The following is a 14762-nucleotide window of genomic DNA, read 5'->3' as shown; positions in this document are numbered from 1 at the left end:
GTTTTAAACCCTTATTTATAACCCTTATTGATCACATAAGACACTAATAACAATTGGGAATCTCAAAGTAGTAATGTGGGTGAATTTGAGTGTCCAAATAGGACCATCTCGAGCGAGGGTATCGTATTGAAAGAACAGTACATATATTGTTCTTCAAACCAACTTGAAATTGTTTAAGTTTCAAAAGCAGTATCGACACTCAGGGTCAAATATCGATACTCCAAGAGTAAGTATCGATATTGAAGTATTTTTGAAAACATCAAAGCCAAATTTGGTATCAGTACTCATGAGAGTATCGATACCCAGGGTAAAGGTATCGATACTCCCCATAGGAGTATCAATACTGGAATATTTTCAAAACATTGAACCTAAAAATTGTATCGATACCCAATGGGAGGTATCGATACTAAAGGACATATATCGATATTAAATGACAAGTATCGGTACTAGCATACATTTGTTGGCATTATTTTTCAAGAAATTTTTAGAGGACTATTAGGTTTCCCAGGAACTCTATAATTAGTTTGAAATAAGATTTCAAGTGGAAACATTAATAATGATTAATCACACTTAGAAACGAGATCAATTAGTGTGACATAAAACTAGTTTGATTGATGCTCGGTAAACGACCAGGACACGGTAGTTTCTTTAATAAGATAGCAGTGTCGAAGTATAGAATAAATTTGGATATCCTTAGGTAGTGCGCAATGCACTTTAAACTGACTAACTAGGTCGCAAGGTCCAACACTCGCCAAGGGTGAGTTAGTTGAAGGTGTTGTGTCTGATGTAGAGATTTCGAGCCTTATCCTCGGTAGACTAGAGGGGTGTGTAAGTTTCGAGATGCAGAATCCCTCAGTCGCACCATGATATTTACCATAGAGTAGAGAGTGTGTATACGAGTATACTCACTATTGCAATTTTATTTGTTAGATTGAGCATGAAATGAACACTTTTAGTATGATTTAGTTGTTAGTGTGGCACTAAGCTAGTTAGATATGTGTTTGAAATTTGTTTCCTTACACAGATTCATATATGGAGCTATTGAGGAGCTCTTCTTCAGTCTAGATCTAGACCGAGATTTCAGAGCAGAATACATCTCGAGTTCTTCTTTAGAGGGCATGTATATTCGAGTCGTAACTTATTTTAAATGATGGTCTGTATAAATTGAATTGTTATGTTTTTGAGAGCTCCTAATGTAAATTGTTTTATATAAATGTTGTCATTTTATTTCCTTATGAGTATTTACAAATGTTTGTTATAATTGAGCAAGTAAATAAAATTTTTGGTTAACCACTCCGGTGATTCTGTGTGGGATTCTAAACGGTCGACTGTGTGTCATACTGATTTAGGATGTTACAGATAGGAGATAATAAGATGAAATAGTTAGAGTATAAAGTGATGGAGAAAACTCTAGAGAATGAAGATGGTGTAACATAAAGAAAAAATTAAAATTTCTTTTTGTGAAAGATGATAAAATTAAATTAAAAGATTTTTTTTGTTAAGCAAAGGTAATTAAAAGGTAGTGTATGTTTTAAATACTTTGAATCATTTGACAATGAATGTTCAATCACCTTACTATAGTTGCTGGTGCTCAAACCCATAATCTCTAAGAACAATAATTCTTTAACCCACTGAGGTAGGTTGATTCGTGCAAGAAATTTAAATAAACAACATGTAACTTTTACGTCAACGGAAAACCGTTAATGCTGGTAAAAAAAATTCATGTCACCCTATCATTTTTGACTTAATAGTTCGAGTCATTAAAAAATCAATTTTATAAAATTAAAATTTAAAGTTAAATAATTAAGCATAAACGAGTAAATTTTAAAGACTAAAAACAGTTTAGTGAAAGAAATTTCTTTAACGCTTAGTCCAGCATAAAATTAGTATATAAAGTGAATATTTAATTCGTCTAACAAACAAATAAAGAGTGAAAAGGTTTAGAAAAAGTAAAAGAGAAAGAAAAGAGGGTTTTGAAATGGGATAAGAATAGAGCGTATGAGATTATTTGTGTTTGTGATGGAGATCGATGACAAAGGTAGTATGGAAGGGATGGGCACCGGAAGGTGCGGATCACTTTTTCCTTTCTTTTATCTCAACTCGAAAATATTAGAGGTCAACAATCAATCGAGTTGAGTAAGTCGAATCTAAAATTTTTGAGTTATTTTAATTGACGAGTCATATATTGCGAAGTTGATTAGAAATTTTTTTAGTCAAGTTTATAAAATTCGAGTTAAGTCGAATTTTTGAATTTTTGTTTAAATTTAATTATAAATATTTATAGTATTATGATATTATTTTATCTAATTTAAATGGGTTTTTTATAACCATATACAATACTTGTGTATTTTTTTTATATTTTTTTTTCATATGTGATATATATTCATGATACAGAGTCGAGGGACTCTACTCAAACTTAAAAATCAATATTCTAATTATTAAAAATTTTGCGTTATTCGAGTTTTATTTTTTACAACTTGGTTTGAATTTGAAAATATATATCTTATATCGAACCTCGTTCCGCCTCGATGAATTTTAGGATTTTTCTTGCTCTGAAATTGCCTCGATTTTTAGATTAAAACTCCAATTCGACCCAATCCGAATATATTAATATTTAAATATATATATATATATATATATATATATTATAATAATATATTTATAATTAATTATTATATTTTGAATTGTTAAAATAATATAATTTAAAATATTTTTGTTATATGTTTTAATAATTAAATAATATATTTAAATAATATAAAAAAATCATAAAACATTAAATATAATATATATAAGTATAAATTAATAGGGCTTGGTCGATGGTTTCTCACCTTAAACTCGGTCTTGTCCCTCTCCGAAATTATATACTATATAACCCGTCCCGCCCCGAGCCCCAAAAATTCAAAAAGAAAACTTATCCTTATAGGGTCGGGACTTATTGAGTTCGAGTATTTTAATCATCCCTATAGTTTGGATGTGGAGAAAGAGCAAATGATCAATCCGATCGAGTAGGGATATTCAAACATTAAATCGGTCATTGACCAAACTGAATTAACTATTAATCGAATATTTAAAAAACTATTAACTGATTAAACTAAATCGAAATTTAATTGAATTAGTTCGACAGATTAATTCGGATCGGGTGTGAAGGAAACGGGATCCTACAATCTTGCGGGCTGTGCCTCCCGAACCCAACAACGCGTGCGCATCTCTCCAATCACCCACCATCTATCGCATGCTCACCTCTTTTGTCCCCTCTTTCACACTTTATTATCCCTTTTGCTTCTTCCTCATTGGACTGCCTAAGACTAGAATCTAAGTGTGTTTGGGTCAGACCTAGGTTTGATTTCCATGCTATCATGATGGACACGTCATTTTATACTATAAGGTAAATTTATAAAATCATATTATCAATAAAAAATATATAAAAAAAACTCTCAAATAAAGATAATTTAAAATTTTGAGGGAACAAATCCATCTCTAGATGCTATATTTTATCTCAGTTCAATCCTTAAATAATCTCTTATTAGTGATACGTCAAATGGTTGGGTTTGTGGGACCCCTTTTACCAGAGAAATGCCTGCTTGAAATTGGCATTAAGTTGGGCAAGTGGGAAAGCATCACGTTTAAAATCGGTTAAAAGTTATCGTAAACATTATTATTTTTATTAGTTTTTTTATTATAATTAGATGTTTTACCGATTTTGTTAATATATTTGGTAAAGTGTTACTTAAAATATTGTTTTATCTATTGATTTTATTATTATTAAGAACTTTACCGGAAATGTTAAAAACATTAATGTTTTAGGTAGAAATAATAATGTTTTAGATAATTTTTACCGATTTTATTAAAAAAGTAATAACAAAACCGGTAACGTCTTCTCTTAATCATATATTAAGGTTATCGTACAGTAGAACTTTCCGGGCAAGTGGTGTCCCATTGAAACACAAAAGCATTTGTCCATTCATTTCCTTTTTAGACCTATTATGAATCAATCTGTAATATTATACATGTTAACATGAGTTTTACATGTAGTCTCTTATCCTTAAATATGTGTTTTATTTGTTTTTCCTTGTTACAAAAAATTTAGGTAAGAGTTATGGCATACCTAAGATCTAATTAGGATTTACAATTCCTATGTAAATCCTAATTAGGTCTTAGAACATGTGATAATCATTGAATAATGCAAGTTCTATTATAATTTTTTATATTTGATTTATTAACCGATTAATACAAATTGAATATTAAAGAAATAAAATAATAACATTATTAATAGATAAAATAAATGAAATTTGTATGTATAACGATACATATGTGGATGGAATTATAAAATAAGTTTTGATTAATTGCCTCAAAATAGATAAAGCTGGCATGTCTAATAATAGAAAGAAATGGATGCAGTGGTCTGGCAAGGAAGGACATGTAGAATAGCAATCGTAAGCCTTTTTGACCATCTTCACTGCTGCATGCCTAAATAATTATGATGCTGCTAATAGACAATAAAGCTTTCAATATCAAAAGGAATCTCAATAATGTACATATATCTGAGTTTGTACTTGGATAAAATCTCAATCTCAATCACACAGGAGAAGACTAGATATTATTCTGCACATACATTACCATATTAATGACAGAATAGTAGAAAATATTGGTGCAACATCATTATCAGTTATCTCAATCACACCAGAAAGACCAAATATAACATTGGTGCATTTATCTTGATTTTTCCTACAAAAAGAATTTGGAATATCATGCTGAGGGGCATACAAAAATGTCGTTACCCATCATCGTTTGATCGAACTCGGATCATATTACACAAAAATTATGTATAATTTAGTATTATTTTCTTTAAATGAATCTGTCCGGACTCAAACTCTGAACTTTTCGTGTAAATATAAACATATTTTCATAACATTCATGCATCTGTCTTGATTTTCCTTCTTTTGGAATATCATGTTGACAGGCATACACAAGAACACACAATTGATTAACTTATAAAAAAACATAGCAGCCCTATTTCTTTGATCTTCCTTCAAGATAAAGTTTGAAACTCAGATACATACGAATACAATAAAATATACAATGATCTTCAATATAAATATTCTATCAGATCAGCTTTCTCTCTGTCTATGAAAATAAACAATACAATTCTCACATACACATGGCTAGTACATTTCACAGCCTGTCAAGCTTGAATTATTAGCAGCATGATTATTTTTTTCCATAGTTAAAGTTCTCCTTGTAATTGTTCCTCTAAGAGATGCTTGCAGATTGAGGAATATTTTAAAAAAGAACTAAAATCTGGGAACTTTCTTCTTGCAGGTATTATTACTTTCATGGAGGATTCTTTGGTCTTTGCTGGTGATTTATTTTGAAAGTTACATCTTTTTAGTTTAATCATAATTTGCAGTACGAATACTGTATCAGATCTTTTTGCTTTGTTTCATATCATACTGACGTCAGTTCTAGTGTTCCATTATTGGTCGGTTTATAGCCCACATCCCATTTCCTTTTTCGTAAGCACTTTCTCTGAACAATTTTTTCATGGTACCCCCCACTCTTGTATCATAGCTGCAACTTTTTTTCATGTGAGGAGCCTAAGCTTCCTAAATATGGCCTGCATTTTGGTACCCCAAAAAGGGAACCGATTAAAAGTTTGGGTCCATCATATATACTTTTAGGGTTATGTATACAAGGCCAGTCCCACTCCCTTTGTAGATTCAAAGGATTTCTTGTTTGTTCCAATTGGCAAAGGTTGAAGATGACTCATATGCTTTAAATCAGATCTGTTGCATTAGTCTTTGGTGACTTTGGGGTCAACTAGTGTCCGTCTCCACCTAGTGGGGAGCTTCATAACTCACACACCCACCCCATTTAGCAAAAGTTGATGTGAGCAAAGGAAAATTGAACTTTTTTTCCTTGGAAAGTTGTTTTCTTGTGATGAGTTCGATGGTTGGATCATTTCGGGCATGTACGGGAACCGGACTCGACAAGTTCAGACACAACATGGAATCGATTCGAAACACAATGCTGATGCATGAAGATGTGTTCAAACACCAGGTATGATGAAATGAAAAACGTTTTAGCCTTTTGTTTTCTCCATTTTCTTCCATGAATCTCCAATAATGGGATCAAACTGCAGGTACGAGAACTTCACCGGCTGTATAGTGTTCAAAAGGTACTAATGGATGAGTTGAAGAAGGATATCAAGAACAACAGGTTTTGGACCACCACTGGCGAATCGAATTTACATGTTCAAGGTGATACAAGAGCAAGGGGATTTGATCTAGAGAGGCCATCTGGGGAAGAAGCAGCAACTGTTGTTGCAGAAGACCACCAAGCAGGGCCTAGCTCCAGAACTAACCAGGTGATGAGCATTGAGGACTCTGATGAAGACAGTGAAGTTGAATTGACACTAGGTATTGGAATTGGAGGCAGAGGTTCAAGCAAGAAGAAGCTAAAGAACTCCAGTACTAGTTCTCAGTCGATTCATAATAAGGAGATCAAGAGGGAGTTCGATTCATCGGCTTCGTGCAGCGGCCCCGGCACTCCGGTGAGCAGTTCTAGTGCAACATTTGATCAGGAAAAGAAGCTGCCACATTGGCTTTTCCAAGGTTTTAGCATAAACAGGACTTGAAACCACTGAACTATATATATATATATATATATATATATATATATATATAAACTTACCATAGTTTGGATCTGTGTATCCGTTCTGCTCCTTTTGGACATTTGATCAAGTTTCACTTCAGATTGCTAATTGTTTTAGCTTTTCTTAACCTAATAAAAGATATTTGGGTGTACAATACATTGTTGTATATAGGTCAGTGGCCAATAGGACTTAATAGAATTTGTCATTAGTTGGTTTAGTGTTAGTGAATTCTTTAAGACCCAATCATGTACCAATCTTAATCTAAATAGATTCGAATACTATATTTCAATGATTAGTTCGATTGTGTATTGTAGTAATTTAGTGCACTTATAGTTATTCAGATGTATTGATTATTATTCTTCTCGTATGGTTATATATTTCAATCACTTGTCCACTCTAAATATAATATGGATCCACCATTGTACATACATACATATTACAAATACTAAAACTATACTATCCATATAAAATTTGATCTATGTAATATAAGTATGATCAAGCATATGGCTAGAAAAATGGAAGGACCATTGAAACAGTATTGATAGTTTAAAGATTAAATCAGAATGTTTTGAAATTAAAGGATAATTTTCTAAATATGGGCATAGATTGGGACGTGTGGTGCAATTAGGTCAAAGGGATAAGGGTCTGGTTTACGAAGGCCAGGGGAAAACTGTCACGTTCTCCGTTGGAGTGTTAGTTCTCCTCTAATGGCGGCCTTGAGAAAGCCATTGCTCTTCTTACTACTTTTACCCCTAATTTTCTCCCAAATTACATCTCAACCATCGCCGGGAACTGTCGAAGTTGACTCATCGGATTTCGGTGATGCTGCTCTCAAGCATAAACTTGACCTCCTCAAGTCCAAGAGTTTGGCTTTAGGTATATCTACATATTCTACACACACACAAACACCCAACAATAATCAATGTGTTCTGTTTTTTAACACTGTGAAGTCTGATTATTGCTTGATTTGGTTTGTTCCGATTAATGCTTTCTTACGCACAGAGCCATTTTTTTCAGTTTTGTTTTTTTCAATATTTTCTTTGTTTCGTTTGTGTGCGATTATGGAAAACGAGAATGCTGTTAAGTGTTAAGAATTAGTTTGCTTTCATACAAACTTATCAGAATTCTCTATATCCAGTGATTTTTGAATTGGTACACATGTTCCGATCCGGGAACATTAGAATTATATGTTTATAGGAAAAAAAAGTTATATATATATAAGTTCTAAAAAGTAGTTTAAGTTCCAATAAATTGTATTTCATTCATACTAAATGAACTTGAGAAGACTACCCTATCGAATTACATTTTATAGAAGTAGTAGATTGATTCTAACGTGTCAGATAAGAAGATTATCGATATACGTCAATAACGTAGTTCAAACTTATATATACATATGAATAACTTGCATCCATTTTTAATGGTTTTCCTAGAATCGACTATTGCTGAAAGAATGCATGAACCGAGAAACAATGATGAGAGTATTAGGGAAATGGAAACGACAATTCAAGATAAATCAGACAGCATGCAATCTTCAGAGAATGAGATAGAATATTTACAGGTAAATCCACCCCCCCCGTTTGTTTCTTGGTTCTGAGAAATGTTATTAGTCATTTCTTTTTCTAGGTTGGTTTTTGACTGATTTATACTGAGGTTCTCTTCTGATATATTTTCAATTTGAAGATAAAACCATGTGTAATTCCTTGACAGAGAGCCTTTTCTATTATTATTTTTTTATTAGCGAAAAACATCACCAGATTCTATGAAGCAGATGAGTAACTTACATGCAAGAGCTATTGAACTTGAAAAGCAGGTTAGTTCGTTGGTCTTGGATTAACTTTTGTAGTTAGACTTTGGAGCTGCTGACCTGCTGTATTCATTAAGAGAGCGCTTTTTTAACAGGTTGACAACCTTAAACAGAAATTAGAAGATGTGAGTAATGCATTTTTATAATTACCTTCAGGTTCCTTACCTTTTCTGCTATTTCATTATTGCACATAATTTGTTACTTAGGACCTAGATGTGTTGTTAGAGATGTCATTAATCTCCATCTATGAACTTTTTCCTACCTGACTCTTAACCTTCATAGGAATGCTTAGTATCTTGCCCACCCTACATCCTAATCTTTTTAGCAAAAGAAAATATTGACATCTATCCTGAACGGCTGAACCAAAAGTGCTAGATTTAAGAAAAGAAATTTAGAAAATAAAAATTTCTGAAATTTCAGCATCTTGTTGCTATAACATGATCACTCCATCTACGATCAACTTTTTGGGCACTTATGCTCTATTATTTAAAAAATACTCAATAGGCATTAAGCATACGATATTATCATAATCCCGGTTCAACATGATTGCAAATGGTAATAAGAATGGTTTAATCTTGGGTTTTCAAATTGCTGGAGAAGGAAATTTTGGCAAAAATGTTGGTGTGAAAAGTCAGGAAGTGAAATTGAAACAGAAGAGAAAAGGGTTGTTACAATAAGGAAAAAATTAGGAGCAACTATACGTGCCTTCTGAAGTCGTAACTTGTAGTGACCCAAAACTAGTTTAGAGTCTATCTTGATTGAGTTAAGTTGACTTTTTTTCTCAATCATTAAGATCCCATTTTGGTGGTTTTTGTTCTTTCCTTGTGTTCATCTGCTCTGAAGAAACTTTGACTTATTGATTGTAACCTGCAATCAGGTCCATGGGGAGTGGCTTCCACATTGGTTAGCTGTTCTCATGTATAAATTTCAGGTATATTGTTTTCGTTAGTGGCAATATTTGTAGCAAACATATTTTTATGATAGGTTGTTTACTGTATGCAGTCCTGCCTGGCATCGCATTGGAATGAACATGGGAGACCTGCTTTAGACATCACAATCATAAAATCATTAAGCAGTAGTGTATGCTACAAGCTAATTTCTATGATTAAATATGCCTTTTGCAAGATATATTTTTATATATCTGATGACCATTATATTGCTGCAATCAACCAATTTGGAATGTCATTTTCTTTGTTTCCCTAAAATTATGATTCAGGCCTTGGAAAAGAAAGATCAACTTAAAAGTTGGACAGAGCCACAAAGTAGAACTGGTAATTTGGTAAGTGTAAAATGTATAATAAGTGTAGTTTTTCATATTTCGCAAAGATATGTTTGTACCAGAATTTTAAAATGCTGTTTTACATTTTCAAGTGCCTTTGAAGTAGGAGTAGTGAGATTATTATTGGCTGCTGAATTTAGTCTGCTATCTTAAATGAGTCAATTAATTTACACTGTAAATTAACTTGGTTTGAGATTGGAACTTCTACAATCACTTCCTTTCATTATGCCATGTTGGATGAAATTTTGCAATCAGGTTATGCTCTTCTTTCTATTGCCTTGTAGTTTAAATTTATACCGACACTGGTGTCAAATGTCACTGCTTTTTCTATTTTGCCTAACAGGGTTATGTGCAAAAATAGAATTTGTATAACAATGCTTCCTGCTTGAATTATTGTTTCATTTTGTAGTTATTATGTATTAAGGCCACTAAAAGTAAAAGGAAAGAAATTCCTAATTCGTTTTATTTATTTATTAACTATTTTTTTATAGGATTTATTTATTAACTATAAATATTGCATTTCCTTGTGTCTTCAGCTTTTATCAGATGAGGAATACCTTCTCTATGTTTAGGTGCACCTTTAGTAAGCCATACGGTAGACATCTCAGACTTGATCAATATGTAGGATCTCATCAAGTCAAATGCTTAAAAATGATTGTAAAGATTTCCTTGGCATGTGTGACGATGTTTGAAGCATCATTCTATTTGCTGTGGATTGGTATGTTCAATGATTAACTGATCACAAGTTTGATCATGTGAAGCATTTGATCCCAATGATGAAAGATGGGTTGCCAAAAGTTCTAAACATTTTTCGGTGGCTGCTTTCTAAAACAATTGATGTCTATGGTGCATCCAAGACCTTTTTGACACCACATTTGGTCAAAGCATGCACAGTAACATATCATTACATTCAAGTAAATCAGCATCAAGGTCATACTTATTTTGCAAATTTCTAACTCCATGGCGACAAAACCTCATTATCAAACAACGCAAGTTGCTTTGATAGTATAACCATGCTTCATTGCTTCATTGTGAAGTGATTATGGATTAAGGTCACTAAAAGTAAAAGGAAAGAAATTCCCAAATCGTGTTATTTATTTATTAACTATATATATTGCATTTCCTTGTGTATTTAGCTTTTATCAGATGAGGGATACCTTCTCTAAGATTAGCTGCACCTTTAAAGTATGACATACAGTAGAATCTCATACTTGATCAATATGTAGGATTTCATTTGCTAAGGAATGGTATGTTCGATGATTAACTGATCACAAGTTTTATCATGTGAAGCATTGGATCCCAATGATGAAAGAAGAGTGGTCAAAATTTATAAACAATCTCGAACCTATCTTCAGTTACTGCTTTCTAAAACAATCGATGTCTATGATGCATCCAAGACCTTTTTGATGCTACATTTGGTCAAAGCTTGCGCATTAACAGATCATTACATTCAGGTAAATCAGCATCAAGGTCATACTTATTTTGCAAATTTCCAAAGCCATGGCCATAAATGGCAATTACAATGTTTTGATAGGTGGTGAAGTTCTCTGAGCCATACGTCAATCATGTTGTGATGGTGACAAAACCTTATTACGAAACAATGCAAGTTGCTTTGAAGCCCTACATTAAAAATAGATTTTGTATAACAATGCTTCCTGCTTGAATAATTGCTTCATTGTGTTGTTATTATGGATTAAGGCCACTAAAAGTAAAAGGAAAGAAATTCCTAATTTGTTTTATTATTTATTTATTAACTATAAATATTGCATTTCCTTGTGTCTTCAGCTTTTATAAGATGAGGAATAGCTTCTTCTCTATCTTTGCTGCACCTTTAAAGTGCATGTCATATCTTAGACGTCTCAGACTTGATCAATCTGTAGGATCTCATTTAGTCACATGTTTAAAAATGATTGTTAAGATATCCTTGGCATGTGCTGTGGATTGGTATGTTCAATGATTAACTGATGACAAGTTTTATAATGTGAAACACTGCATCCCAATGCTCAAAGACGAGTGGTCAAAATTTATAAACAATCTTTTTTTATAAGAAAATAGGCCTCATTAAAAACCTCCTTCATAATCGTCACTGTACATATGTACCTCGACGGACATCGGAAGGAGGAAAAGAGTGCCTAATAAATTTTATTCCATAAAGAGATTACACCTACTACAACACAGATTATTACAACAACTCCACCCACCAACTAACTCGCAACCCCCCAAACAATTACCCAAACAAAAGAAAACCACAACAATTACCCTATACCTGACTTAGCCAAAGCGTCAGCCTCCCAATTTACAACCTTTTTAACTGATCTTACAGCAACCCAATATTCCATTACAACACTGATAATTTCCTTAACTAGCTGAGAGAACACATTAGGACAAGCTTCAGGAGACTTAATCCATTTGACTACAACTTCTGAAACCGTCTCTATAATAAGCCCAGTTTGAATGACCCTCAATTCTGCAAGAATAGGTGGACTAGAAACCAAAGAACTCGAAAAAGAACCCATGATTTTGCTCTCATCATTTTTCAAAATACCACCAATACCATTTCTACTCCAATCCCCTGTCACAGACCCATCCACATTCAGTTTGAAAAAACCCAGGGGAGGGGGAATCCACGAGACCTTTGGCAGAAAATTCTTCAAGGAAAACTTGCTTTCATCAGCCAAGCTCGAATCACCAACAAGGCATTCCAAGAAAACTGGAAAATTAGGAAATTTCGCTAAAAACCACACAACCACACTATACCTCGACATAAAAAAAATGATTCTGATCAATACCTCCGTTTTCGAAAGAAACCTGGTTTCGACATTTCCAAATAGACCACAATACGGCTCCCGAAATAAAGTTCCAAATAGAAGACTTTGGAACTAAACTACCCCAAAATTATAAAAAAACATTAGGTAACATAGGAAGGGCAGTAGAAAGGTTCCATAACTTTAAAAACTTCATCCACCACGCAACCGAACACAAAAAAACAATTGAGGAATGGTCTCCCGATGCAAACCACAGAGAGGGCATAACAAGTTCTCTTCGTCTTCAGTTACTGCTTTCTAAAACAATTGATGTCTATGATGCATCCAAGACCTTTTTGATGCCATATGTCAATCATGTTGTGATGGTGAGAAAAGCTTATTATGAAACAATGCAAGTTGATTTGAAGCCCAGCACTAAAAAGACCATATGCCCCTACAGGAAACTGATCAATTCTGCTAGAATATACCATCATCAGGTAACATGTCTCATAATGTTTTCTTTGTTGGCATGTACAATTTTTACCCCCGGCGATCACCAGTCTTCAGATTTTATTTCTGCAACATTGTTGGTAATGATGTTGTACCACAGCCTGTTCAATAGTTTGATGGGTGTTTTCCTGTATCAAATCTATATGGCTGCATTAAAAAATAACGTGCATTTTGTTTAATAAACCTAGAATATATAGTTTCGTTAATTAACATTAATGAGTTGCTCTATTGCTTTGCCTTATGTGTTGTAACAGTTGAGCATTATAATATCAACCATAAGTCTGTTGGTTTTTTGGCAAAATCCCACATTGGTTGTGTATAAAGAGGGGAAATTCTTTTGTTATAAATAGAGCTCTCCTCCACTTTAGTTTAACATCCCACAAATATAAGTCTTCTTCACTATTAAAGGCTATTTGTACTCTCTCTCTTTGTAATATTTCTTCTATTAGTGAAATATTATTTTAGTAGTGTTCGAGGAGATAGGCATAATTTTAGCCTAACCTCGTTAAATTTTGGTGTTCTCTTTATGTCTATTTAATAGCTATTGTCGGGTATAGTTGTTAATTATTGTCCTATTAAAATTACTTGTCTGGGTAGTTCTGTCTAAGGAAAGTGGATTTTAAGAGGGACCATTGTGACCCCTCTTCTTTTATGGGAATCTACCTTGGGGTGATTTTTAGTACAATCGTCTTCACACTAGTCTCCTAGATAATAGTTTTCAAGGTGAATTTGTTATTATTGGTGGAAATTAATCCGAATTCCACAACAATTAGTATTAGAGCTCTTGGTTTATTTTAGTATGCTCTGTGGTTGCGGCTTAGGCTGATCTTTCACATTAGAAAAAATTTCCTTGAGTTAATTGACATTCCGCATTGACAGCTATTAAATAGAATTTGTAGCAGAAATGGCAGACGACACAAAAACATCCGCAAGAAATGCTGTGACAAATGTTAGATTTGCAGTGGAGATTTTTTATGGCACCGGTCATTTCGGCATGTGGCAAAGTGAGGTTCTAGATGTCCTATTTCAGCAGGGTCTAGACATTGTTATTGAATGAGAGAAACCAGATGATGTTGAGGAGAAAAAATGGATGATGATTAATAGATTGGCATTTGGTATTATTCGATCGTGTCTTTTTAGAGAGCAGAAGTATGCATTTTCTAAGGAAACTTCTGCAAGTAAATTGTGGAAGGCACTGAAGGAATTTTTTTTGAAGAAAAGCGGTCAGAACAAGCTCTACATGAAAAAGAGATTGTTCCGCTTCAACTATGTACCAGGTACCACTATGAATGATCACATTACTAGCTTTAATCAGCTGGTGATTGATCTGATGAATATGGACGTGACTTTTGAAGACAAAGATCTGGCTCTGATGTTGATGGGATCACTTCTTGATGAGTTTGAGTATCTTGAAACTACTCTACTTCATGGCAAGGTTGATGTGTCTCTCAGTGAAGTAACTGCTGCCTTGTATAGTTATGAATTGAGAAAGAAAGACAAACAAGAAAATACAAGTGTCGAAGCAGAATTTCTTGTTGTTAGAGGCCGTTCGAAGAGTCAGAATAAAGGAAGGAGAGGGAGATTGAAGTCAAAGTCCAGATTCAGCAAATATGAATGTGCCTTTTGTCGAGAAAAAATGCACTGGAAGAAAGAATGTCCCAGGCTAAAGAATAAAGGCAAACCTGAAAGAGAAAAGGCTGTCTCAGAATCAAATGTGGTCGAGTATGATGATACAGATTCAGATTTCGCATTCGCTGCTACGCCATCAACCAG

General features: G+C 33.5%; 2 protein-coding genes across 7 annotated transcripts; both read left to right on the top strand.

The window, feature by feature from the left end:
• Nucleotides 1–5259: 5259 nt before the first annotated feature.
• LOC120167928 lies at nucleotides 5260–6649 on the top strand. Of its 3 annotated transcripts, none has more exons than XM_039176819.1 (3): nucleotides 5260–5323; nucleotides 5965–6057; nucleotides 6140–6649. In XM_039176819.1, the coding sequence occupies exons 2-3, from the start codon at nucleotides 6004–6006 to the stop codon at nucleotides 6632–6634; spliced, it is 549 nt and encodes a 182-aa protein (XP_039032750.1). In that variant the 5' UTR covers nucleotides 5260–5323; nucleotides 5965–6003; the 3' UTR covers nucleotides 6635–6649. The 3 variants fall into 3 exon arrangements, with proteins under 3 accessions (XP_039032750.1, XP_039032751.1, XP_039032749.1); XM_039176820.1 differs by having other exon boundaries at nucleotides 5268–5319; nucleotides 5955–6057; XM_039176818.1 differs by lacking the exon at nucleotides 5260–5323 and having other exon boundaries at nucleotides 5906–6057.
• Nucleotides 6650–7331: 682 nt separating this feature from the next.
• On the top strand, nucleotides 7332–11203 carry LOC120167924. 4 transcript variants are annotated; one of them, XM_039176815.1, is made up of 8 exons: nucleotides 7332–7528; nucleotides 8083–8210; nucleotides 8391–8462; nucleotides 8552–8581; nucleotides 9334–9387; nucleotides 9459–9536; nucleotides 9673–9735; nucleotides 11026–11203. In XM_039176815.1, the coding sequence occupies exons 1-8, from the start codon at nucleotides 7360–7362 to the stop codon at nucleotides 11140–11142; spliced, it is 711 nt and encodes a 236-aa protein (XP_039032746.1). In that variant the 5' UTR covers nucleotides 7332–7359; the 3' UTR covers nucleotides 11143–11203. The 4 variants fall into 4 exon arrangements, with proteins under 4 accessions (XP_039032746.1, XP_039032747.1, XP_039032745.1 ...); XM_039176816.1 differs by having other exon boundaries at nucleotides 9459–9519; nucleotides 9671–9735; nucleotides 11026–11202; XM_039176814.1 differs by lacking the exon at nucleotides 11026–11203 and adding an exon at nucleotides 10497–10697 and having other exon boundaries at nucleotides 9459–9519; nucleotides 9671–9735.
• The last annotated feature ends 3559 nt before the right edge of the window (nucleotides 11204–14762 follow it).

Source organism: Hibiscus syriacus, unplaced genomic scaffold, assembly GCF_006381635.1.
Source record: "Hibiscus syriacus cultivar Baekdansim isolate YM2019G1 unplaced genomic scaffold, ASM638163v2 tig00111708_pilon, whole genome shotgun sequence".
In the NCBI taxonomy this organism is placed as follows: domain Eukaryota; kingdom Viridiplantae; phylum Streptophyta; class Magnoliopsida; order Malvales; family Malvaceae; genus Hibiscus; species Hibiscus syriacus.
The sequence above is the reverse complement of the archived record's forward strand: the minus strand, read 5'-3'. Positions and strand labels throughout refer to the sequence as shown.

Coding starts and splice junctions, on each gene's coding strand:
- LOC120167928 (XM_039176818.1), top strand. CDS start 5,938: ATGAGTTCGATGGTTGGATCATTTCGGGCATGTACGGGAACCGGACTC. Junction 6,058..6,139: donor AAGATGTGTTCAAACACCAG/GTATGATGAAAT, acceptor ATCAAACTGCAG/GTACGAGAACTTCACCGGCT.
- LOC120167924 (XM_039176813.1), top strand. CDS start 7,360: ATGGCGGCCTTGAGAAAGCCATTGCTCTTCTTACTACTTTTACCCCTA. Junction 8,463..8,551: donor CTATTGAACTTGAAAAGCAG/GTTAGTTCGTTG, acceptor CTTTTTTAACAG/GTTGACAACCTTAAACAGAA. Junction 9,736..10,496: donor AAAGTAGAACTGGTAATTTG/GTAAGTGTAAAA, acceptor GATCATGTGAAG/CATTTGATCCCAATGATGAA.